The sequence below is a fragment of the Salvia miltiorrhiza genome, chromosome 6, assembly GCF_028751815.1.
Source record: "Salvia miltiorrhiza cultivar Shanhuang (shh) chromosome 6, IMPLAD_Smil_shh, whole genome shotgun sequence".
Lineage (NCBI taxonomy): Eukaryota > Viridiplantae > Streptophyta > Magnoliopsida > Lamiales > Lamiaceae > Salvia > Salvia miltiorrhiza.
Genome location: NC_080392.1, coordinates 35,903,165 through 35,931,042, shown reverse-complemented (window position 1 = coordinate 35,931,042; position 27,878 = coordinate 35,903,165). Strand labels below are relative to the sequence as shown.

The window sequence follows — 27,878 nt, the reverse complement described above, 5'->3', positions numbered from 1 at the left end:
CTCTCTCCATCCCATTATAAGTGAGACCATTTTTTTGGGCACTAGAATTAAGTGTGTAGATGAAAAAGTGTTTAAAGAGTAAAACTTTTATCCAAAAAAAAAAATCTCATTTATAATGGAACACCCAAAATAGAAAAAATCAGTATATTCACCCAAACCTTATTTACTCCCATCACTAAAACACAAGATCCAAATCTATCCCTCGTATTGGAATCCTATTCTCCAGCATTTACAACATGACCCAACTGACAAAACCTCTGACACACTCTCTCTCTCTCTCTCTCTCTAAAACTTACTATTCTGAAAAGCACAAAGTGAAAGAAAAGAGTTATTGACACACGCACACACAACACACACTTTTCAACCCCTCACGATATTCATCAACCAAATTCTTTATTTATTTAATTTATTTATAATCGAAACGCATTTCTCTCTCATAAAAATCTGTGGCCCGATAGTTTAGTCACAAAATCTGCATGTGTACGCCTTTTGCTCAACATCCCTCTTTAATGCATCACAAGAATTGAGAGATAGAAAAATTCAAGAATCCTAGGCCACCCCACCCCTCACCACCCCCCTCATTTCAATTCGGATTATCTGAATAAATTTCCTAGCAATTAAATTAAATTAACCGTTGCTTTATAAATTATAAATCCACCACTCGCCCCATCTTCTCATATTTTTTTGCTCTGCAAGAGAAGAGAGAGAGAATGGCGATTCAAGCGCAGATAAGTTCAGGCTTGGTGTTTGGCGGGTGTCAAGATCTGCTCACAGAGAATGCTTACGGATTAAACAATCTCTGCTTCAATCAATCGATCACGAATCCAATTTCAAAGCCACAGCATCACGAATTGCTGCAGATAATCTCAGCTCAATTCGAGAATCAGAGAATCGAGATTGATCACTACATCAATACTCAGGTAAATTAATTAATTAACCCTAAAATAAATCAAAACACAACCTAATTTTATTTTTTTGAAACAGAACGAGAGATTGAGAATGGCGGTGCAGGAGCAGCGGCGGCAGCAGACGGCGCTGCTGATCAAGAGATGCGAATCAAGGATTCAGTGTCTGCTGAAACAGAGAGACGAGGAAATCTGGAGAGCGGCGAGGAGGAACGCGGAGCTGGAAGAGTGCGTGAGGAAGATGGAGATGGAGCGGCAGACGTGGCAGAGATTCGCGCAGGAGAACGAGGCGCTGGCGGCGTCGCTGAGCGGTACGATCCAGCGGGTGAGGGCGGCGGCGGCGGAGGAGGAGGACGCGGCGTCGTGGTGTGTGGAGAGGGAGGGGGGAGAATCGAGGAAGATGGTTTGCAGGTGCTGCAATTCTAGGAAATCGAGCGTCATAATGCTGCCGTGCAGACATCTCTGCTCATGCAGAGATTGCGATGCGTTTCTTGATTGCTGCCCTCTCTGTAATGTCGCCAAGAAGGCCAGTTTGGAAGCCTTGCTTTGACAGATAATCACAATTTAAAAAAAAAAATGGAAAATGGGAAATGAAAAAATTAGTATTTTTTTTTTTTATACATATATAAAGAGAAAAATCTTGTTGATAATATATAGAACTTGGAAAGACGTTTTTTTTTTTTTTTTTTTTTAATTGTAGAGAATACTAACTTTTTTGGCGATCGATAGAAAAGTATTGGAAGCACGAAATAAACACACGAATTGTTTATCGAGTTAGAATGTGACAATGTGATTATATTTATAGTAGGGTTAATTGAGTATGCATATATCTAAAGAATATATATATAGGGGTGGGCGCGTTTGGTTTCTGTTAAGGATTAATCAACATAGTATTAAACTTGCTTATTAATATTGATTTCCGTGTATTAGTAATACTAATTGGGTGTTTGGTTTTATAGCTAATTAATACTGATTTCTTTTTGATATTCCTTAATATAACTTGGATTAACTTAAAAATGGACAAGATTGTCCCTTTCTATTTTTTAAAATTCCCAGCGTGTCCTTTCCATAATACACTATGATATCCACGAAACCCTTTTCTCGGAACACATTTCGCCAACCAAGATTCTTTCGCAGAAGAGGAAACGACGCCCTCCATTGATTCAGCAGGAAGGTCGTCTCAAGAAGGGTGAAAATGAGCCAAGCAACTCAAGGTTTTCGAACTTGGATTTTTTCTCGCATCTCATTACAACAATATAAGATTATTTATATCATCTTCAACTGTTGTCTTTTTATTTTTTTGTTTAGATCCGTTTTTTCATGGCTTGTAATGTTCTTATATCATGTTTTGCCAAGCATTTATTTTGTCGTGAATCATGTGATTGTTTTCTATATTTAATGGCTTCTACAAATGTTTTTATATTACGTCCTGCCATAACTTTGCTTCTGTAGTTGAATGTTTACATCATATATTTTGTGGAGAATATAAAAGTTCATTTATCATGTTTACATCTGTTTAGCTATATCATATGTTGGCATTATTTAGATGCTGGTTTTTGTATCATGCCTGTGTCCGCCCTGCATTAAACTGATGTGAAGGAATGTGAAAGAATTTATTGTTTATCCTCGTTGGTTCAGGCAGCGCAGGATCCGCACGCTGTGGCCGCGTTAACAAGACGGACCAAAAACGTCGCAGTTGATCCGCTCGTGAAGAAAAGGTCCTACTCGCTTCATTGAAAGAGCTCGTTGCACAAGGGTGGAAATCCGATAACGGATTTCGAGCAGGGTACTTGACCAAGTTAGAGGAGGCAGTGAAGAAGGAATTTCCGACCACTAATTTGAAAGGAATGCCTCACATAAACTCGAAGGTGACAACGTGGAAAAAGACTTACTATTCACTATGTAATATCCTCAAAGTTAGTGGAGTTGGCTTCAATGTCAACGGGAAGCACATGATTGACTGTGATAACGAACAGTGGGAGAACTTTGTGGCGGTAAGTTCGTTTATCAACACATCTAGACAACTAGCTTCGTGATTGTTTTGTGAAGTTTTCCCGTTGTAATGCAGGCCGACAAAAATGTCCACAATTTCTGTTACAAGAGTTGGCCTTTACCTTGAGGATTGGAAGGTAATATTTGGCAAAGATAGAGCTACGGGCGATGAGGCGGAGGATCTCTTCGAAGCGGGACATGAGATGTACCGGAAATTGGACATCAGCCAAGCAAATGACTATGGTGACTACCACGTCTCACTTGAGGATATTCTCGAGAACGGCGAAACGGGTGACAATGTGAGTCAAACCCAAGTTCGAGATGAGAGTGTCACAGCTGAGAAGGAAGCTCCAACGTCCAGCAAGAAGCGGCGCCGTAGTGCAGCGTTTGATGATCGATTCTTTGAGGCGCTACATGATATTACTCAGGGCACGGAGACTAAGCTTGATACGATATCAAGTAGGATGGGGTACGACTTTGATATATCAAAGGCAAGAAAAGAGGCATTTGCGCAGCTGAGTGCTATTCCGGGGCTGTCAAAGACGGAAACGTTTGAGATCACGGATTTGCTTGCGAAGGAAGTGGATCATCTGGACGTGTTTTCAAGCCTTCCGGAAGACGTGAAGGAAGACTACGTGCTCTACCTGCTTGCGTCGAAAAATAAGTAAGTCGGCGGCGGTTTATGAATGGTTTAGCCGTCTTTTTTTGGTGCGTATAAATCGCAATCTAATTTTTTTATCTATTGCTCGAAAGGCAATGACACTTGTTTTAACTTGGATTTGGATTTTGTTGGGTGTTTGTTGCCATAACTATTGCTGTGTATGGTACTTTGTTTTATGGATGTTGGATTTATATTTTGATACTCTTCATTAGGCGACTGCTTATATTGATTGATTGGTGCCTATATTTCACATTAGGCGACTACTTTGTTTTATGGATGTTGGATTTCTATTTTGATTACTTTGCAATGGTTTGTCATTATTCCCTTGTTTCTATATAAGGGGGGTGTATTCGTTGTGGATTTTCACAGACTTTAAAAGGTCCATGGAATTTAAATTTCATGGAATTCACATAGATTCCAGACGACTTTCAAAGAATTCGTGGTTGGATTTCACCCTGATTTTCACTGATTTTCGAAGACTTTACGGAATTATTTTGGAATTGAATTCCATGAAACCAGCGCCCGCGGAGAACCAACGCCCGCTAGAAGAGACCCAACGCCCGCGGAGTCCCAGCACCCGCTGGAAACCCAGCGACCGCTGAGTTCCAGCGAGCGTTGGAAGTGTGGTACTTGCTGATCATAATAAGCTCTGCCTTAATTGTTTGTCTCCACGATTCCGTTTTCTAATCACCATTGTTGTTCTGCTTTAATTTATTTTATAGGTCCCACACAGCATCACAAGTCCAAGCAGCACATCAGTTGATACAGTGCTTTACATAGCTTCATAATCATTACTTGCTATATATTGCTGTTTATATTCAACTATATGGGTGCTTTAAATTGTGCTTTTATTTGTCAATTATGCAACTACGTCTGTCCTGACATCCCACTTACTGTTTTGATCATCGTGCAGAATTGCATTGCTGATGCCATGAGCAACGCACAGAACCCAACTACTGGGGACCGATGCAAGGTTACACCCAGCGCTCGATGGATACTCTCTCAACGATTGCTGAGTTCCAGCGCTCGCTGGCTTCTTGGCCGCGGGCGCTGGAACTCAGCGCTCGCTTAAAACTTCATGGATTTCAATTCTCGTGGTTCTTGGCCGGATTTCGTCGTGTGTATTTTTTGGATGAAATCCATGAAAGTCATTCCGAATTTTAAATCAATGGAATAACGAATACACCTAGATTTGTATGGATTTTAAAAAGTCTTGAACGAATACACTCAGATTTATATGGACTTTTAAAAGTCTTGAACGAATACACCAAGATTTCTGCAGACTTTTAAAAGTCTTGAACGAATACACCCAGACTTTTAAAATCCATAGAAATCCATCAAATTCCACAACGAATACACCCCCCTAAGTGTTGTTGGCGAGTTTATTTCAAATTAATTGTTGGTATTTCCTTCGGCAAGTTGGCTAATTTATTTCAGATTATTGAACATATTTCCTTTGGCTAATGTTTTTAGTAATGGGAAATATAGAACTTCATTAGAACTGAACAAGAGACGATATTGCTGTTGTGATGGGAAAATATTATGAAAATAACAAACATGAATATCCAAGAGAAAAAAGGTAGTCGTTGGGATGAACTAAACTTAAGGAAAAAATCATTTGAAAACAACCAAAGCATTAATCGAAATTGTAGCGAAATCGAGGTCTACTTGAATGGCGAAGAAGAGGCGCATGAACTTCCGCCATAGCCGGCGTCGGGATCCCGGTCATCTTTCACCTTTTTGTTAAAAGCATTAGTAGCGGCACAAATATTAGTTGGAGGTCGGCGAAACTTGTTTTTAATTGATTTCCATGGAACAGTTGCTTTGATCTTCGATCCGCTTGGAACGATTGGCGCGATGCTAGAACTTGCGTCATCTGCGAATAGCTTCCTTGACGCCGGTGGTTTCAGTATCGGCGAGGTTACCTCATCGTCACTTGAGTCGTATTCTTTTTTAACAATGGACGAGTCTTCGATAACGATGACGGTATGTGATAGCTCCCTCTTCACATCATGAATGCCAAACAAATTGCACATTTGGTAAAGTTCCGGCTCGCCATTATGGTAGTATGCTCGGAAAAAAGCATTTTCCTATTTCATGAGATGAAATAAAAGATAAGTTCATAAACACCAATAACTTAACTAAGGACTATCGACAAGTAAAAACCTTGAACAACCGGCTCCACACTTCGTCGGCGGCGTGAACCACATTACTTCCTTGATCCCACTGGGTTTCCGGAAGATTTGAAAGATACTTGAAGCATACATAGCGATCGTGAAGAAAGGCAACTCGCCCTTCCACTTCATTTAGGTTGACACCGGCTTGGAGTTGCGAGTTTAGCGACTTCATCGCATGGATTAGTGCGTGTGGAGATAGATGTGGTGGAGATGGGTTGCACTCATCGATTTTTTCTATAAGGCAAGAGATAAGCAATTTATCCTTGTCCGAATCCCATTTGAGAGGATATAGGTATAAGGCTTGCGACCCTTTTGGGGGGAAGGTCATTGTGGGAAGAAAAAAAAAGAGTTTTGTAGAGCTTTGAAGATTTTGTGGGGTTTGCTTTCTAAATGCTGCAGATGGTGTGCATTTTATAGATAGTTTTCGATCCTGGAAGTTGGATGAAATTAAAGAAGTTGTTGGGAGATAGTGGTTAGGTGTCATCTCCACAACAAATCATATTCCACCTGGTATTAATGCTAAGTTATGTCCATGTTTGAATTTTAAATAACCAAGAATGACAATTACCAATGTTGGCACAAGTAGCTCGGCTGATTAGTCAACAGGTTGTTTTGATAATAACCATTGATTCCCATAATTTGAAACTGACTGAACAAAATGCAATTTAATTCATGGAACTTAATTCATTTGGAACTCGCAATATTTGAATTACAATGGACACAACAGTTGAAACAGGAGGAAAAAATCAATAAATATTGCCAAAACAAAAACAAGCATCAAGTTGACATAAAAAAAAAGCATCTAAATAGAATTATGCCAACATAATGTCTACATCCTTCAAAAAAAACTCTATCTTTCGTTCACCCAAATGAAATTAAATAAAAACTCTGTCTTTCGTTCACCCAAATGAAATTAAATAAACATCCACGTAATAGACGCCATCCGAAGAACCAACCCAAATTCCCTCACATAAGTTTACCAATAATAATACCAACAACCAACACAAATATTGTTAGACAAATAACAGCAACAAAAAAATCGAAATAGCCCCGGTGAGAGGGCATTCCATTGCCCTGCATTTCAGAATTCGTGTGTGATATCGGTTGAGAAATGGTGGGCTCGGTCAATCCTCCGGTACGAGAAGAGCCGGCAGTTGATTGCAGATTTCGTCTTACAAGGCCATGGTACTCGTCATACCAATGGAAACCATCCCAATGATTCCCACCCAATGGACATTTGTAATACAAAAGTCCGGGGTTCCGTGATCCATATCCTGCGCACTTGAGCTTCATGTTTTCATTGCCACAACTACATTGAGGGGTTGGTGTTGATACCTCGGAACCGGCGTCCATCCTGTGTTACATGGCAGCAACAAGTACATTAAATGTCGAATAATTGAAAGCCAATAAGATAACTGAAATAACAGAAACAATATATAATAAATAACATGGATTAATATGAACTTATATGTAATGATAAGCAACATATAATAAATCACAAACCTAATTGTTATTCAAGTACTGCAACCACATAGCTTCGGCCAAGGCATTCCTCGCCGCATTCCAATGGGGAGAACTATCAACCACTTCTATGAACTCATCCTGTGTTGCATCTAAGTTCTCTTCAGGCATAACATCTAGTTGTTGTTCTATGGGGTCGATCGGCATCTTCATCCGAATACAATTGTTGAGTAAGAAGGCTGCCATAATGAGTCTATTTTGGATTCGGATTGGATAAAATGACGGAGATCGTAGAATACCCCTTCTCATCTTTAATATGCCAAAGGCTCGCTCTATCGCGTTTCTTGCCTTACTATGTCTCAAGTTAAATAGTTCTTCTTTGTTTTGTGGTCGTGCAGTGTTTGGACCCCACTCTTTTAAATGGTATCTAACACCTTTGTAATGCGTTAGAAAATCATCACTATTCGCGTAACCGTTGTCACACAAGTAGTATTTCCCTACCAATGCAGCAAATCAAATAAAAAAATCAATCAATGCTCATGTGGTGATTAAAAATATGAGAGTATTATGGAAACTAGGAAAAAGATTATAAATTCTACCATTTGGAACCTTAAGGCCATGTGGTCTATTGATGGCATGTCGTAAGATTCGAGAGTCTGCCGCCGATCCTTCCCAACCGGTTAGCACATAACTGAAATTCAAGTTACAGTCACAAACACCCAGCACATTTGTTGATATTTGCCATTTCCTTGTTCTATACCGGGGTTTATCCTCATTACCAACCATGACACTTATATAAGTGCCGTCTAAGGCTCCTAAACAGCCTTATGTACAAGTTTAAAATAGAATTAGTAAAGAACAACAAGGACAATCAATTTCAATCATTATAATTAAATATTTTAATATTTTATTTTGTACCTCAAACCACCGCCACCGTGAGTCGGTGCAATCTGCCGGAACAGCTACAGGTTTGGTTATGAATACATCGTGTATCCGTATAATAGCCCCTAACACAACATGTACGTAACGGGAGATCGTTTGGTCGGATCTCCAAAAGTCGAATCTTACTATTCTATTTTTTTTTTTATGATGTGCTAGTACAGAAAGGAACATTGCTATTTGTTCCTCAATGGTAACGAAACGGCCATCAACCAAACCCCCACGTTCACGCAATAGCACACAAAGTCTAGCAAAAGTCCTACGGTCCATACGAAGGTTTGAAATACAGTCGACGTCGTTTACACCAACCAAACGACGCAAATGTTTTTCTTGGTCGGGAATCCTACTTACTATCCTGTAGCTTAAGGCCATTTCACCATGCTTTCGTTTTCTTAACCTATACTTCGCATAATACGCAAACACAGAGCAACTTGTATGACGTGGTAACGTAGAATCTCTTGCAACAACACAAAACGCATATCACGCACACGACTACTTTCCCTCAGAGACATTTGAGATCACAATTATAGAACCTAGCAAGTAGTGAAGAATCCTAAAAGCAAACAAAGCATTTTTATCAATTAACAAACTGTCCTAAAAAAACGAGATAACTAAGTATGGCATCATCATAAACTACAATTCACATAAAAACCTTGGTCAACTATAATAGCATCATGCCCACTTTTGTATAAGTAGTAAAACAATATTCTGTTACAAAAAGAGTACCACAATTCATTTTTTAAAAGATAGATAAATGGCAGCAAAAAGATTACAACAAAACATGTAAACTCTATGATTTTTTCAAAGGTAGATAAATGAGCACTACAAATAATCTTCATCGAATCAGCAAGAAATCAACAATGCAGCAAGCATAATGGCAGCATGGCAACAGGATAGATATAAAACTGAATCATCATCGGCAAATCATGCACATATAAGACTGAAACAACATGGCAGCAAGCCCAAAATCATACATTGTAACATACAGTATAAGCCAATACAACCATAATGGCAGGATGCCCATAAGACTTAAACAGAATAAAGCAAAAAAAGAACAGTAACATGCTCAAATATTAACACATTGGGCGATGAACTGATCCTTGTTATCCAAGCCTTCGCTTCCTTCCTCTCCTATGTTTTCCTATGCGCGTGTTCAGCAAAAAATTGAGAAATTTCAAATTAGCCAAAATATATAAGACAATCTACGAAATAAATCAAGTCTTCTGCTATATGTCGATTTCAATGAAAGACAAATCATTTTACAGGGAACATGTAAATCAAATCTTTTCCTTTATTTATGCAATATGATTAGGTTTTCAGGCCCAAGAATTACTCTTTATTCCGAGGGCTTCGAAATCACGAAATAGGTAGTAGGAAATTTAAGATAGCCAAAATATATAAGACAATCTACGAAATAAATCAAGTCTTCTGCTATATGTCGATTTCAACGAAAGACAAATCATTTTACAGGGAACATGTAAATCAAATCTTTTTCTGTATTTATGCAATATGATTAGGTTTTCTGGCCCAAGAATTACTCCTTATTTTGAGGGCTTCGAAATCACGAAACCTCCACGAAAATTAAATACAAGAACACAGAACCCTACAATGGCGATGGAAACCATGAAATAAGTGGGTTATTTTGTGGTTTCCAAACGAGCGACTCCCAAATCAAGAACACATAATCAACAAACAACAGACCAATGAAAAATTGAAATAGTAAATCCCTCAAATGCTGGATCTTACCGGTTGTTGAGGAAAAACGACAATGTCTTTCAAGGCTTCATCATCGGTGATTCCGACTGCCAATTAAAGTTGATGTCTTGTGAAATTTTTGAATCGCATTTGAGGACTATCAAATCTTTCTCCCACCGATTCTATGAGGAACGAGAGAGAGAGGAAGATGGCTGCCGATGGTGAAATGAACGAGGAATGGGAGAACTAGGGCTAAACTTGTTTCATCGATGTGCGTGAGGAGGGTAGTGGAAAAATATTGGCAGATTTCGGATTGATTATTAATCCCAGGGAAGAGCAGGTATTATTAAGCCGGTGTAATCCGTTGATTTAGCACCGGGCCTTACATAATCACAGGGCCATCCCTGGTACTAATATAGAATACCAAACCCCACACTAATCCACATTAAATTACTCAATATGGTGTATTGCCCAAAACCAAACGGGCCCTTAAGTGTATAAAATATAAACGTTTCTTAATGTACGAATTTTATGTAGAACACGTATGAATTTATCCAACAGAGTTACGAATTGCGAAAAATAAATTTTTGTTACCTTTGGGATTCGAACTCAGGACCACGAATTCATCCAACAGGGCTACGAATCAACCGTAGATCTTAATGATCTAAAGGCTGAAAATCATTTATATTTTATACACTTAAGAGTGCTTTTATTCTAGCCCTCCCATATATATATATATATATATATATATATATATAGGGTTGAGTTCAATAGAGAATTATCTTTTTATTCATTATGAACAAATCTATTCATTTTACGAACAGATCAACACAAGTAATGAACAGTCGTATTTAGTAAAAATAAAGAAAAACTCACCACCAGCAAGATTCGAACCCTTGGCAAATTGCTGTTCATGTGGTACATTGATTTTTTTTTTATCAGAAAAGAGATATATTGATATCAAGGTACCAGAGGTACCAACAGAGTTTAGACAATGAGATTATTAATTTCTCCTGTAAACCAAGAGGAGAAACTAATATCTTGATCTAACAAACCAAAAGATTTAATCCAACTCCACATTCTAACTTTGATCTCCCCAATCAAACTATTGGTGTCACCAAAATTGCTGTCGAATCTGCTGGAATTCCGCCACTTCCATATCAACCAAATAGTGCACATCCAAAATTCCGTAAGGAATTTTCGGCTCCTTTTACTCCTGCCCAACTGTGTAAATGAATCCAGGTGTGCGGCGACACGCTGCTGTCTAACTTCGGTGACTCCCAACCACTGATAAATACCGTTCCAGATTACCTCCACTTTTGGACATGTCAAGAAGCAATGATTTGCAGATTCTACTTGGTGGAAGCAGGCATTGCACATTGCCTCCTCGACGCCGAGCTGAATATTCCTCTTCACCAAATTGTCGCAGGTCGGCAGTCTATTTCTCAGTGCTCTCCATGCTGTGACTCTCGCTTTCTGTGGAGCGGGTGTATCCCAAACTTTGGCAATCAGCTCCTTGTTCGGGTGTGCTGTCAATTCTTGATTCCTTGTGGCTTTGATGAGTTCGTATGCAGATTTTGTTGAGAAAGTTTCAGTCTTGGTTGCTCTCCAACATCATTCGTCCTCATTCCCTGCAACAAGAGATACACAAGAGATAGAAGAGATCAGTTCGTTAGCAGCCTCGACTTCACGCTGGAAAAGGTCCCTCCTCCACTTCAACTCCCAACTCCAACCTCCATTCTCCCACCTTCCGAATTCACTAATTGTTGCCTCCTTATTATCAGTAAGTTGGAAAAGTCTAGGAAATTCAAGCTTTAGAGGTCTTGTGCCCGTCCATGCATGCTCCCAGAATTTTGTGATCCTCCCGTCTCCAATTTTACGCTTAATATTGTTCCAAAACCATCTGTTCTGGATTTCCTTACTCAAGGCAATAACTCTTGGCCACCACCATGTCCTACTTTTTCCGGCACCTGTCACAGTCATCCCTTCTTCACCCCACTCGATCTCCCCATTAATCGATCTCATAATCTTTGCCCAAAATTTTTCTTTCCCTACAAGATACCGCCAAACCCATTTCAACACCAGAGCCCTATTGAACCACTTGATGTTTCTAATTCCCAACCCCCCTTCATTCTTGTCACAACAAAGATCGATCCACTTGACCCACGCTATCGATCCTTGACTCGCACTCCCCCCCCAGAGGAACTTACAAAAGACGGAGTTCAGAGACTTGATAGTTGCCTTTGGAATGATGGAAAAGGCGAGTTGAAACACCGGGATTGCCTGCAAAACTGCCTTCACCAAGGTGATCCGACCAGCCAAAGAGAGCTTCATTTTTTTCCAATCGGCCACCCTCCTTTTAACTTTTTCCACAATCGAATTCCAATCAACCACACTTTTACTACGACCACCAATTTTGAGCCCGAGGTAAATGAAAGGGAAGAAACCGACCTTGCATGACATCACCTCCGCCATTCTCTCGAGTTTCTGATCCTCGATCTCAACTCCAAAGAGGCAGCTTTTGTCGAAGTTTACTTTCAGACCTGACAGCAATTGGAAAAGTTTCAGAATATACTTCATTGATTCCACGTTGCTTTCTTGATCCTCCAGAATGAAGATGGTGTCATCAGCATATTGAAGGTGTGAGACCATAATTCTGTCATTCCCAATTTCTGCTGGTTTCACAACTTGTTTCTCCACTGCTCTAACCATCAGAGAATGTAGACCTTCAGCTGCCACTAGGAAAAGAAAAGGTGACAACGGATCTCCTTGTCTGAGGCCCCGTTTAAGTTGGAATTCACCCGAAGGTGCGCCGTTGATTAGAACATTGGCCGAGGCTGAGGACAGGCAGCCATTGATCCATTTCCTCCAACGGGGGTCAAAGTTGAAACGGTCCAGCATCATGTGGTACATTGATCTGTTCATTAAAATTATAGATATGTTCGTTTTTATTTTACCAATTCTCTATTCTCCACAATATTTAGCTTCTCTGTTGAACCCTTCTCTCTCTCTCTCTCTCTCTATATATATATATATATATATATAGGGGAGGGCTAGAATAAAAGCACTCTTAAGTGTATAAAATATAAATGAATATATATATATATATAGGGATGAGCTAAAATAAGAGCATTTCTTAAGATATAAAATAAGAATCATTTTCAACCCTTAGATCATCAAGATCTACGGTTGATTTGTAATCCTATTGGATGGATTTATGCTCTTGAGTTCGAATCTCAAAGGTAGCAAAAAAGTCCAATAGTTCAATGATTAATAACTTGATTATTTGGAGTCCAATGATAGTTTTCTAGTGATATTCGTATTGTTGGGTTTTGATCAGCAGAAATAGTCGAAAAAGGAAAAAAAATAATATAGAGTTTCATGATATTAACTTTTGTGTCATTTGTCGACTCTTTTCGATGATCAAAATTCAACAATATAAGTATCATTAAAAAGATTACGTCACGAGCTTTTCAACGGTACCTTCAAATTCAAAACAATCAAGTTATTAATTAACGAACTTTGGATTCATATCAAATTAAAAAAAAAATTATGTATTTTTTTATCGATAAACATAGATTTAGTTAAAAATCAACATTTGAGTATAGTTCGTGTATTTATAGGCAATTAATTTTTTTATAATAATGTAAAAATCTGTGAATTTTATTGAATTTTCTATACACAATATATTTTTACAAAATTCGACTTATTATCGTGACGGTGTATAAAATTTAAATAGTTGTCAGATTCCATAATTCGAATTTAAATATATTTGGATCGATGCGACTACATTTGTTTATGTTGTCACACTTGTTTGTCAGTTTGTCTAGTTCCTTAATAGGTTTGGTTTCAATTTGTTTTCCACTCGAAAAATATAGGAGTATTATTTCAAATCAATTTTAAAATTGAGTGACAATTTTGTAGTTATAATAAAATTGAAAGTTTATTTTAAGACTATATTTTTTCTTTTGTATTTCCTTTACCTGTATCTTTTTTTTTTGTTATATTCTTTTCTAAAATTATGAATCTTGACTGACTAATTATAAGATATTTAATGTGCATATCAAATTAAAGATCATGATAAGAGTTTTAATTTGATATATTTTTATTTGATAAAAATATAAAAGTTATGTTTATTTAAAGATTAAAATCTTAAAACATTCTCTCTCCTCTCTCATCTTTTTTTTGAATAAATCTATTCTTCATTTCTTTTCTATTTTTATTTTTATTTTCATTTTCATTTTCATATTCAATATTTTAATTTATAGTATCTTTTTTGTCTTTTCATAATATCAATTTTTATTATTGTGATTTTTCTTAATTTTTTTATTTTTTCAATATTCAACTCAAATATATTTAGTTAAAATTAATTTTTTATTATATTTACAAATATGATAATTGAATTGATATCAATTTTATATAAATATAGAATATAAAAATATTTTTCGTGCATTGCACGGGGTGAAAATGCTATTATATATTAAAATCTCAACTCTATTGGCATGTTTAAATTTTCTCTCGTTGGTCATAAATTTAGAATTTTATAAAATAATCTAAGTGCTCGTTTGGTTCAATTAGAGGAATGGAAAGGGAATGAAATCGAATAAAGGAGTGAAATGGTAACAATAACCATTACTTTTATTGAGTGTTTGGTTAAATAATGGAAAAGAATCATTAATAAGGATTCCCTTTCTTTTGTTGCCCCTCTATTTTGAGGGGTTACAAATTGGGTGATTGAATTATCTTTAAGTAAGGGTAATGGTTATCTCATTACCCAAACCAAACAACAAGTAATGGATTCAATTACTTGAATCCATTTCCAACCTCTAAAAATACCCAACTAAACGTGGGCTAAATGTTGTTCATTTGAACATTTCAAACTTGTAACTCCAAATATAAATGGTATTCATACAATTTCAGTCTTCACTAAAAAACTTATAGGCCGATTGAAATTCAACGATATGTGTAAGTATTATTAATGCTCGAAATTTACTTGTGACATAAATGTTGTGCAATCGTACAAGATTTGTAAAGATATTTTTTAGATTTTTGAAATATTTGTGTTGCTTTTCTTCTCCTAATTTATATCAAAATATACCCTTATACATCCACGTAGCAAAAAAAAAAAAATAGAGGATATGGGCGTAAGGCGATTGTTTTAACATGAGGATGTTTTGTGCAACATTTTTATACAAAAAAGTGTTTTTTCATTCATTCCATTGCATTTTTTTATATTTCCCTTAATTATATATAAAAAATGTTATTTACTCACTGTAATTGTTGCTGCCACTCCAAAATGTCTCCCAAAGCAAGGGCGTTTATGGGCAAACAGAAAAGGAGATTTGGAGCACACAAAATATAAGACAATGCTTAGTGCAATATTTTTATATCAAAAATAAATTTTCACGTATCTACCGTAATAGATGTGGATATAATTATATATTGAAACTTAGAAAGTAAGGGTCCATTCCTATATCCATTATTCAATTTCCAACTCGACTTAGACTAGATTGCAATTTTCAACTTTTAGATGCAAGGAAATAAAATATACTATAATTTATTTATTTTTTGCTTTTCCAGCTATTCAAAATTGACATACGATTATTTGACTTGTTGTAGGTGGCTTTTAGACGTCATAAATTTTGTTTACGTGAAAATTAAATCTTATGACGTTATTTCTCCGATCATCGAAAAAAAAAATGTCAAACATGATAAACTGAAAATAGAGTCTAAATTGAAACAAGTTTGTATCTAGATTGCAAATTAATTGAAAGATCATTATTTGGGAATTGATTGTAAAAAAAAATCATGTTGCAAACATTGTGGGATTTTTCTTTATTGAATAAGGAAGAAAGCTATTCTATCGATTTGGTAGAATCAATTCTTTTGCATAAATATTGACAATTTGCTTTTTCCCTTTTTTGGACGTTTGTGAAATGCAGAATATATATAGAAGCATTAATTTTATGACTTTTTTCGACTTTTCATGTCTAATTCACTGTTGTTTTGCCCTTCTAACTCAATGAAGACGATATTTTTTACCCTAAACAGAGTGAAAAATACAGGATTCAATGTCATTCATTTTTCCTTGCCTTTTTCTGCTATGCCATGTTCCATTATTATTTAAATACGGATATTATATACATATATATTAATTAATAATGTAGAATATTATAATAACTGCTAAACGTATATGGCTATAGATTTACGTACAACTCTTCTGACAGATAAAAGAGTCGCCGATTTTTGTACCATGTTAGGATTTATTTAGACCCTGAGATATGGTCACTAATTTATATATGTGTACATATGAGACTTAAACTCATAACTTGTTAATATGGCTTAAACTATGAGTTTGTCCATCTTTAAATCTATCTTGGTTTTTTATTTTATATTCCCTTCGTCCCAGTTATAGTGAGACATTTTTTATAGCACAAAAATTAAAAAATATGTATTTTATGTGTAAATGAAAAAGTGAAAAGATAAATAAATCGTAAAACTTTTGCCAAATAAGAAAAGGTCTGAAGATAAGTGGAACGCTCAAAATGGAAAGAGTCTCAAGATAGGTGGGACAGAATGATATAATTTACAAATGACCATTATTATTATTATTATTTCCTCCGTCCACTATAAGTTACCGTTTCCATAAATTGAAAAATTTAACACTTAAAAGAGAGTGGACCCTATCACTTTTAACAAATTTACACATTCTTCTTAATTCCCGTGCCGAATTTTTTTGAACCGCTTATAGTGAGACGGAGAAAATATTATTCACCATAAATCTTCAAGATTTCAAGCTAAAAATTATTCACATTTTATTTGAGATACATTTGAACCATTTTACATAAAGAATTCATGGTCTAAGATTCAAATATCGTAGGTGACGGAAATTTCATTTTTATTAATTCGTATTTTCATACAACGAATTTATAATTTTTTAGATTGAATTTATAGTAGGTTTATTTGATATGGTAAGTGTGATTTGTATAATAACTGCTTTATATATGTACATGGAGATCCAGGTTCGAATGAGAACCATTATATATATAAAATGAGAATGATGGATCATTATTAGTCATTCGATCATTAAAATTTATGGTTGGGTGCATCATCATAGTGGATAAGCGCATCACTTGAGTTTGAATTTTGGAGAGAACGAAAGCTTTACTTTTTTTCCCGAGTGTATTAATTTTAATATAAGAAGATTTTAATAGTGAATGTATTTTCAGTGTTTTCATGGAAAATGTAGTTTTCAACACACACACACGCGCGCGTGCGCGCGCGCGCGCACACACACACACACACACACACACACACACATATATATATATATATATATATATATATGGGTGGGCTACCGTGAAAGCACATCTTAAAATAAGAAATAAGAGCAATTTTTGACGTATGAATTTTATATAGAACACGTATGAATTCGCTGTATAAAGGAATGAATTGTGAAAAATAAATTTTTGCTACCTTTGGGATTCGAACTCATGATCATAAATCCATCCAACAGGATTACGAATCAACCGTAGATCTTGATAATCTAAGGGCTGAAAATGATTCTTATTTTATATCTTAATAAATGCTCTTATTTTAGCCCTTATATATATATATATATATATATATATATATATATATATATATATATATATATATATATATATATATAGGGTTAGCTTCAATAAAGAAGGCCCCCTTAGATTAAGAATTAAGAACAAATCAGATCCATCCAATAAAGAGTATCCGACGGTCCAGATCAATTCGTCTAAATGACTTATTAATGCATTTAATATATGCTAAATTCTTTTTTAATTCGAAAAAGGCCAAATTCGTCCAAAACATTTCAGCTGTAATATTGTCACACCCCAATTCTTGAATGAATAAATATAATCGAGGTGCAACTAATTCATATAAATAAACAAGGAACAACCTTGTTAAAACCCGAATAATAAAATAAAGAGTCGGGCTATGCCCCTTTGGATCACAAGTTTTGTTTCATGCTTCTGACAACCGACGTTCATTAACATAAAACTATAAATTTTAAATTGAAGCTCAAATGAAGTCATCTTAAGTTGAGAAAACAAAAGATGTATAAGAGTAATTGCTACAGCGGAAGTCTAACATAGGAATTTATCTCTAGCCTCAGCTCCGTCCCGTCAGCACCAGCCAGCCAACCTGAAAACATTTGAAAGTATTTTTGGGCTAAGTACTAATGTACTTAGTGGGCATGCATTTTCATAAACATTTCATATTTTCGTAAGAGCAGTTTATCCAATTATACTTGACATGACTTAGAAGGTTTTAAAATGAAATAACTTCTAAGCATGTTAAAACATTTTTCATTTGTGCGCACATGTCACACTCCCTTTCCGTTACTCGCTGTGATCCCGGACCTTTTAGCCACCGACGGATCCATATCTCCCGCTTTACTTGAACTGAGGGCGTAACCCAGTCAAGTTCCCATTTGGGACCCAATGCTCCGGAACACATCCCGTCGAGCACCCTTATAACGCCTCATACATGATTAGTGCCCGAATGGAGATCAACCCACCGAGTCAGCTAATAGGTGTACACAATTCTCAAACAACGTGTTAGGTCATAAGAGAACCTCGATCGATTAACTTATGCGAGCCTTAAACAGAGCAGAGTGCACAAAATATTTTATTGGATAAACAGTTTTCATTACATTAAATAAACAATTTGCATTTCATTGAAACATTTAGAGCTTAATAACTCAATCATACTTTGTACATTTGGAAAGTAAGCCCACCTGGTTAGGCAAAGCCTGAAGATCATACACATAAAAACCTGTCTTGGGAAAAGTAGCGCTAATCCTCCTGGTCATCACAAAGCCTACAAGAAATTCTATTCTTAATAGGTCTCGTGAAGCTAACTTAATATCTTGGGGAAAAATGCTTAACATTCTATGATTCATCACGCCGGGTTTCAAAATTTAATAATAAAGATTGAAAACTAAACTTCTTGAGTTAAGGACACCAACAATATCCTTACTCGATTTTCTTTAATAATTGGAATTATAATTAAAACCAATTAAATCATAAATACTTTTATTGCAAAATATAATGCAATTTCATGTCATGCTTAGCATATAATAAGTAATTACTTAAAATATGCACATAATAATAATTAATATTAATATGAAATCATTCTTTAAAGAAATAAATAATTAAACTTTATCAGAGTCTAATTAGTAAATTTAAACCAAGTCATTTTTTTAGTAAAAATGCAGCCCAATTTATTTAATAAGGCAGTCCACTTTGAATTAAAAATAAAATCCCAAATGAGATAAAAAAAAAAATCAAAGCCCCAAACTCGTTACGCACATATACTAAATCTTTCATGAAACATCCTTTAAAATAAACTTTGATACATAGAAAATAATTCAACAACTTGAGCACTTAAGGGGTTGTTTTGCAACAGACACCAAATCTACCTCGAATTTCCAAATAAGGCTCCAAAAGACATTCTGGAAACTAGACATTTCAAGGATCATTCTCCAATTTGAATCGAATGAAAAACAGTTCAAACGAGCAAGATATGCCCTCTCAAAGATGGGTATTTAACAAACAAAAATATAAAAATTTCAGATTTCCAGATTACAACCAAGTCAGTGGGCTTTCTTTAAAAATTCATATCTCCCTTTACAAAACTCCACTGGGAACCCCAAGGGTCAATTCGGAAACTAGGGAGAGATCATAACACTCTCCAGTTGGATTTACTCCAAGACAATTCATGGTTTAGAAGATATGACTGTCTAAAGTTCAGTGCACAAAAAGAGTTTAAGTTTGGCAGATTCAAAACATAAATCAGAAAAACCACTTTAGGCTTCACCAAAAATTCTAAAACTGAACAAGTAAGTTCCCAACATGTCAGTGAATATTCAGTAGAAAGATAGGCTTGAGAATCAAAGATTTAAGTCGGCCTTTGAGACCTCAAAGTCGTAGGTTTGTTAAACCTACTGGATGGCTCAAGGAATAAGAACTAGATTTCAAAAATTTATACCGGTTGTTTTCCTTACTCAAAAATGGTGAGGCCGATTCCAAAAGAAAGATACGGGAGTCTAGAGTGACATAATCAAGTTTCAAAGATGTTCACCGATTTAAACTTCACTTATGGCCTCCCAAAGATGGTTTACCAAAAATATATTCCAGATGGGCAGTGATGTTTAAAATTTCATAAATAAAACATGAGAGCTCTAAATATTCTTAAATTTTACCATAGTATAGAAAACATATTAAACACGATACACAATTAATTTGGGAATTTTTGGGAACCGTTTGGATGGCTGGCATCGCCTTGCAATACACTGCCGGAGCAGTGTGCTTATGGCAGATTCGCTGCCTTACCTCATGCACGGTTTTTCACCCAATAAACTCTACCAAAATAATCATCCAAAATCATAAAACATATCCTCACATAATATAGCACACATATGTGTAAAAATCCATGGTCTTAAAGCATTTTCTATTGAGAAAAACCAAAGAAAACTCACCCTCGAAGCACAATCTTCACTCTAACTTTACGCCCTAGGTTTCCCACGCTCTCCCTTACTTTGATACTACTCTTGGAGCTTAAAGGCTTCTATGAATTCCAACTTTGGTTGTGCAGAGAGAAGTAAGGATATAAGGGCATGACTAAAAGCTTTTTTTTTTTTTTACAAAGCATAGTGGTATGAAAACAAATTAGTGGTGGTAGGGAAAAATATTAGTGGTAGGGAAAAGAAAATATTAGTGGTGGTAGGGAAAAAGATTAGTGGTAGGGAAAAGAAAATATTAGTGGTGGTAGGGAAAAAGATTAGTGTGGTGGAGAGGTAGGTGATTGAATAAAATAAAAAGTCTTCCGGGTTGTACTATGAAAACTGTAATAATCGTTCAGTGTTTGCTTAAATAAATAGCTCGTGTAGATGCTAAATGCTTAATATAAATAAATATGCAATGCATATAAATTTAATAACTAAATTTACAAATGTTTTTGTAAATCATTTTTGTTGGAATTAAAATAAATTCATTTTCTTTATATCCGGTGTGAATCATCCTGACTTCTAAGTTCAAAATTACTCTAAATTTAGCTAGGAAAAAGCGGGGTGTTACAAATATCTAACCTAGAATTTCTCGCTTTCCATTCAAATGGCATCTCTTTAATTCAGTTATTTTTGCAGCTGTAATCTTTTATGTTTAACATTGTTGGGCAAACAAGAACTCATTCTGGAATTGAAGAATTCGTCTAATCGGAGCGGCTGAGATTGAAGAATTTGTTTGACGATTTTGCTGCTATACGTAGGCTTTTTTTCTTTTTCTTTTTCTTTTTCTTTTTCTTTTTCTTCTGGATTTGTGTTCATAATTCAATCTCTTTTGAGACGGTTTGTAATCGATTGATTTATTAGAATTAGTTATGTAATTGTTTCCATTTTATTTTTTTTTTGGGATTTTTCATAGATCTGAACTCATGCGAATTGAAGAACTAAACCTTGGCCTCAAAATTCTGTATAAAACAAATTGTGATTCAAATAATATATGTTACGGTGAATTTGATTGAAATTTCGAAACTATTTCTGCGAACATAAGTTTGGTTTTTGTGAGGTACACCAAAAGAATTGTCAGCTGATTCTTGTTTGTGTTCACAGGCTTGAGGAGGCGGCGCCGCCCTGGCTGGAATTTCCGCGGGATATAACCGCGGCGATTCTGCACAAGTTGGGAGCGATCGACATACTGACGGCGGCGCAACAATATGTGCACTGAGTGGCAGAGTATTTGCCGAGACCCTTCCATGTGGCGGTGCGTCGATATGCGATACTTGAACAATCACGATGAAATATCATACAATATGGAGGAGATGTTATGCCACGCAGTCGATCGCAGCCAGGGGCAATTCGTAGTCTATATTGACTATTGATTTTATATGTGGAACTCACTTTTGTTTAAATCTCTTACGGTTCGTACTCCATTGGTAGCATTTTATGCCTACCAGCCCAAATGGGGCTCTGGGATCTTTAGATTACCCAAAGCAAGAGAGGCTTCTTCTGGCAGTTAAATATCGCAAATCAGCTCCCAAATTTGGGTCTCCTGAACGACAAAAGTTGATTGATGAGGTCTGTCATGCCCTAACCTGGGTTCTTCTTATATTGTTCCATAATCAAAATGCAACACCATGCTTACTGATCTCAGATTCATGAATACATACTGAGCAAAGCACAGTCAGTGCCTCAGAGCAACGGGAACTTTGAAGTACAACATACAGCCAATGAAGAAATTCAACGGGAACTCTGAATTATTGTGCATTTTTCTGGTACATTTACACTCAACTTAACTCTTATGTTCATTAGATTATTAGATATGTTCATCAGATTCATTTTATGATAGAGATCAGTTGAGTGAAATGATAATTGCCCTATTGATACTGATTATCTTCTATCTGCAACTGACTGCCGTCGTTTTGTATTTTGTCTGCTCAATTTTGTTATTATGAACTAATGATAGGTTTGCATTTTGTGCTATCGATTTTGGATGTTTGTGAATGTATGTGTTAATGTCAATTTAGTGACTGCTAATGATTAATTTTTCATGAATTTATATACAGATACTCTGTGGTTGATTATATTTTTTCACATGTGTGGACATTCCTAAGCTGCATTGGTTTATTTGTTGCAGTTGTGCTTCTCTGTTCATTTAGGTTGTGTTATATGGTAGTTCATTGGCCTGCAAATGTGGTATGAATGAGTGTATAACGTCTATGTGGTATTAAAGTTCATATATGTATAACATTGAAAAGTTAGTTCACCTCACGAATTGATATATCAATGTAATGTTCACAGATGTGTAGAATGACGTTCAAGAAAAACGTGAAGGTTCAAAAGACGCATATCTAATAGATGTTCATTTGATTTTATTTTGGGGGTATACAACTTGTTCTAGATGTATATAAGCCGATGGTATTTCATTATACAAGAATTTCATTATGTATGGAATTCTTAAGTCCATTGCTATTCCAAATATATAAATTTACTATAATTCGCAGCATATTTGATTTGAATATAATATAATATAATATAATATAATATAATTCGACGAGTTGTTGTCGTCGCTGGGGTTCTCCCCTGACCTCGTCCGGCCAACAGCAGAATTCTGTCACCGCTGGCCCTTTTCGGTTCGACAGAACAGACTAATGAATGGATCAACATTTATGTCGATCAACTGTGTTTCTTCTATTGAACATGATTTGTGTATCTGAAGAACGTCCGAGATTATCATAAGGAGAGTGAGGGGAAGAGGGGGCAACCCTCCCTAGAAGCTTTTTACTGTTAGATGATGTTATGAGATTCAATTTAGATATTGCTTTAAAGCTAATATAGTATATATGGTGATTGACGAATGTATGTATTGATCTTAAGTCAGCACTTGTTGTTCTTAAAATAAGTTAGTGGTTTTATTAAGTTACTGTAATTCGATATCTGAAGTTTCTATGTTCAATATACTATCTAAAAATGCATTTGAAATATTAATATATGATTAAACGTTTATCGTCTAATGCTACGTAGAATTGCACCCATGGTTGAACATAAAGTATATTTCATTGATTATAAAGTATATTACCAAAAGGACCGAATGTTCCAAAAATTATTAAGCAATATTTATTTCTGAAAAATTAGTAGCATATGATATTAAGGGTATGTTATATGTTGATGAACATAACTATCATTTTATTGCATAGATATTTTCGTTTGGGTTTCGTATCATGAACTCCGAGATTTTCAATAAAGAAGGCTTTACATGAGAAACATCATTTCACCGAGAGTTATTGATTGTTCATCACACTTTTTGTGATGTTCATCAAAATTTTCATTTGTTCTTTTTCTTAATGGTTGAGATTTATCCTTTAATTCAACGATTGCATTCTTCCATTGAGATTTGTCCATAATATTATGCCCTTATTAAATGGAAAGAACATATATTTGTATATTAATTTCCTTAAAAAATCCTTAGATAATTTTTATATGAATCAATTATCTGTCACAAATCTTAATACTTCACTCAGCATATTTGTCTGTTCAATTGAACGGAACAAATAAATTTATAGGCAAGCTTTTTTTTGGTTTAAAAAAATAAACAAAGTGCGATAAGTTCATTAAAAAGTGTTAAATACGTTGAAAAAAATTTGCCATTATGTTCAAAGAAAATTGAGATTAAATTTTTTTGCCATTATGTTCAAAAAATAAACAAAGTGTGATAAGTTCATCATAATTAGAAAATGAGATTGTTCATGAAAGTTCAAAGAATATAATTATTTGTTCATACAAAACATATTAAAAATTCATTATACTAAACGAAAAATATAATTTTATCAATCCGGGAAACTCTAGCAAAGTTCAAATGATATAACTATTTGTTCAACAAATTACGTTCAAATTAGTAAAATATGTTCATAAAATCAATAAAATATGTTCATCATAATTAATACACTATTCATTGAAAAAATTGAGTTATGTTCAAATAGACAAAACCTATGCCAATAAATAGTAATAAAGTTTTATAGCCAAATAACGTGGCACAATGAATAATAATAATAATAATAATAATAATAATAATAATAATAATAATAATAATAATAATAATAATAATAATAATAATAATAAAAGCTTAGTCTCAATGACACAAACTTTCAATAGACAAAACCTATGCCAAGCATAAATAGTACTATAGCCAAATAACGTGGCACAATGAAGAGGTATGAATTGTGATTACTCAGCTTCTTTAATATTTGCATAATAATAAAGTAAATCTTCGTGCAAATCTTCACAAAACCAAAAATATTTAGTTACGTAAATCTAGGAACTTTACCATACAAACGATAATGCTAAAAGACATTCATAGCCTTAATTATCAGCTGAACGTATACCATCAGATGAAGTATCAACCGTTTGATGAATGAAATCGAAGGGTGGACAATCCTTCTCAATTCTCACAACATTTATGCTTCTCAATAGAACTTTTCCCTATATATATATATATAGGTGGGCTACCGTGAGAGCACATTTTAAAATAACTAAATAAGAAATAAGAGCAATTTTTAATGTATGAATTTTATGTAGAATACATATAAATTTGCTGTATAAAGGTATGAATTGTGAAAAATAAATTTTTGCTACCTTTGGGATTCGAACTCATGACCATAAATCCATCCAATAGGGTTACGAATCAATCGTAGAACTTGATGATCTAAGGGCTGAAATGATTCTTATTTTATATTCTAAGAAGTGCACTTATTTTAGCTCTCCCATATATATATATATATATATATATATATATATATATAGGGTGCGGTTATAGTGAGGACCACAATTATCGTGAGAACATAAGAACCAATAAAATTACTGCATCTGCTATACAAATTAATGCATCCGCTATTAAATTTAATGCATCCGAAAAAAATAATTTTTTTGCTCCCTTCAGGATTCGAACCCAGCACCTGCATTCATCCACCAAGATGATGCATCCACCGTAGATTTTGATGATCGAATGGTTTAAAATGGTTCTCCGTTCTTATTTTATTAGTGGTTCTTATTTGAACCTCTCCCTATATATATATATATATATATATATATATATATATATATATATATATATATATTAGGGAGAGAGAGAAAGAGTAAGTAGGTTGTAAATCATTCTTAGAATATAAACTAGGAACATATTTAAACCATTGATATACAATAATCAAACAATTGAAATTTGAACTCTGGACAAATGCAGTGCAATTAGGAACATATTTACACAATTACACCATTGACGTTATGATAACCTTACGATTGAAATTTAATCTTTGTGCAAATTGCAAATATAGTCGAAATGTCTGAATTTTATGTAGGATAAGTCTGAATTCGTTGTGTAAATGCCTGAAATTTAGAAATTAAAATTTTCGCTTTTTATGAGATTGAAATTTTAAACCTTGATAATGTAAAGATTGAAAATAGTTCATATTTTAAATTTTAAAGAGTCCTATATATTTATACTATTTATATTATTTGTGCTAAATATATATAAATAGTACACACTCCGTCCCACGAATCTTGACATGTAGTACTTCGTATTTTTTTTTAGGCCGTCCCACGAATCTTGACACATTTCTAAATAAGGCAATAATTATTACATTCTTTCCTACTTTATCACTTTTATTACCTTAATCTCCTATTTTATCACTTTTATACTTGATTAACTACACACTTAAAACACTAATCTACAACTTCTTAATTCTCGTGCAGAAATCAAACGTGTCAAGATTTGTGGGACGGAGAGTGTATAAATTTTGAATAGTGGGCCTATTATTAAAAAAGAAAAAGATTCGAGTGGACCGTCGGTCTGCGTCAGACTAATTTTCATGTGATTTGGATGTGACTATTCTAAGATGTTGTAATAGTGTTATCACTTTGGATTTGGGCCGTTAAATCTACAAATGGATAGCCCAATTTACTTTTATTATTTTTATTTTGGGTAATTTATGTTTTCTATCATTTTTACAGCATTCAAAATTAATTAAAATAAAAAAATGACCTTATTTGATATTTTATCCTAACACTCCCCAAGCTTCAGTTTATGAATCATCAAATTTTCATGGTTCAAGCCAAAAACTAATGTTATTGGAACATCAAGTATGCAATTTATAAAAATTATTTTATTATTTATAGTATACTTTTAGCACATATTAAGACAAACTTATGAGAAAACTAGACTTAAAAAAAAAGAACACGCAACTAAAACTATACATACAAAATACTAGCTCAAATTCACTTCCTCTGTCCAAATTAAATAGGACCTTTTTTTAAGGTCCGAATTTTTTATTATTAAATTACGTTTTATATAAAAAGGAAAAAGAAAAAATCCTTGAATGCACAAGAAAGCAAACTAAGGGCCCGAGACTCGAAAAGAGCTCGTAAAACAAAAACATCAACGCATAGGACAGCTTAAGTCAAAAGACAACAGTTGGCAACAAAATCAAAAGTCGTCCAACTCCATTTCATCCGACCTTTTTTTAAGGTCCGAATACGAATGTTAGGAAAATAATAATTTATAATAAAATAATAAATAAAATGTAACTTTTTTTTTAGGATTTATTTGTCAAAACAAATAGGAGAGAGATCTAATTTTGGATAAAATAAAATAATAATCATGAGTCATAATAACATATAATAAAAATAATGAGTTAGGTTGAAGTGATTGTTATTTATTTTGAATTTATATTTTTAATAATAATTTATTGAAATAAGACGTTTAAATAAGGCAAAGTAATTTATTGAAATGAGACAGATGGACTATATAATAATTTTATGGAAACTTATTCTTAAAATAATTATATACATGATTTTCAATTTTTAAACTCGGATCTTAAATGGTACTCCCTCCGTCTACGAAAAGTATGACACTTTTGCCATTTTGGGTGTCCACAAAAAATATGACACTTTCATTTTTTGAATATGGACCCACATATTTTCCTTATCTTTTATCCTTACAAATACTATTTATTTACAAAAAAAATCACCCTCAATTCAGTCTCAACCACTCATTTCAAAAAATAGCGAGACTCTTTTTTCACTACATAAAAATCACCATCAATTTTTTTTTTTTTTAGAAACAAACAGAAGCTTCATTAAACCATCACAACCAAGTTTGAGACAAAAGGAAACAAATCAGAAAAAACCAAACCAAAACGAAAAGATAAAGCTTGCTTATCAAGGCGATCAACATCAAAAGAATTTTCTCTCGGCGTCCAGCTCCACTCGACGTGTTGCATTCTGTCAGCTCGCGAGAAAATGTCCTTGAGAGTTTCTCCGATGAAAGATAAATCCTCCTCCCTTTTGAGCAATCTCCAGTATAGCATTTGACAATCCGTTTCAAGGATAACATCCCCACGACCTTTCTCTTCACAGAGATTAAAACCTTCAAGAATGGCCCTAACACCCAACAGACGATCATCCACATCAAACATAGCAGCGCCAAAACCAATCCCCACTCCCTCTCCAATAGCAGCGTCGCA

General features: G+C 34.6%; 2 protein-coding genes and 2 long non-coding RNA genes across 4 annotated transcripts; 2 read left to right on the top strand and 2 right to left on the bottom strand.

Moving 5' to 3' along the window:
- The first annotated feature begins 243 nt into the window (after positions 1 to 243).
- LOC130989303 (BOI-related E3 ubiquitin-protein ligase 1-like) lies at positions 244 to 3,851 on the top strand. The gene is made up of 4 exons (XM_057913263.1): positions 244 to 920; positions 985 to 2,119; positions 2,544 to 2,899; positions 2,974 to 3,851. The coding sequence occupies exons 1-2, from the start codon at positions 711 to 713 to the stop codon at positions 1,453 to 1,455; spliced, it is 681 nt and encodes a 226-aa protein (XP_057769246.1). The 5' UTR covers positions 244 to 710; the 3' UTR covers positions 1,456 to 2,119; positions 2,544 to 2,899; positions 2,974 to 3,851.
- Positions 3,852 to 5,048: 1,197 nt separating this feature from the next.
- On the bottom strand, positions 5,049 to 6,101 carry LOC130989302 (uncharacterized). The gene is made up of 2 exons (XM_057913262.1): positions 5,725 to 6,101; positions 5,049 to 5,648 (listed from the first exon to the last, which is right to left on the bottom strand). The coding sequence occupies exons 1-2, from the start codon at positions 6,061 to 6,063 to the stop codon at positions 5,223 to 5,225; spliced, it is 765 nt and encodes a 254-aa protein (XP_057769245.1). The 5' UTR covers positions 6,064 to 6,101; the 3' UTR covers positions 5,049 to 5,222.
- Positions 6,102 to 17,744: 11,643 nt separating this feature from the next.
- Positions 17,745 to 20,536, bottom strand: LOC130989301 (uncharacterized). The gene is made up of 3 exons (XR_009090559.1): positions 20,347 to 20,536; positions 18,604 to 18,686; positions 17,745 to 18,008 (listed from the first exon to the last, which is right to left on the bottom strand). It is a non-coding gene; the product is annotated as an uncharacterized LOC130989301 (long non-coding RNA).
- A 415-nt stretch (positions 20,537 to 20,951) lies between these two features.
- LOC130989300 (uncharacterized) lies at positions 20,952 to 23,162 on the top strand. Its single transcript, XR_009090558.1, has 3 exons — positions 20,952 to 21,130; positions 21,478 to 22,139; positions 22,666 to 23,162. It is a non-coding gene; the product is annotated as an uncharacterized LOC130989300 (long non-coding RNA).
- The last annotated feature ends 4,716 nt before the right edge of the window (positions 23,163 to 27,878 follow it).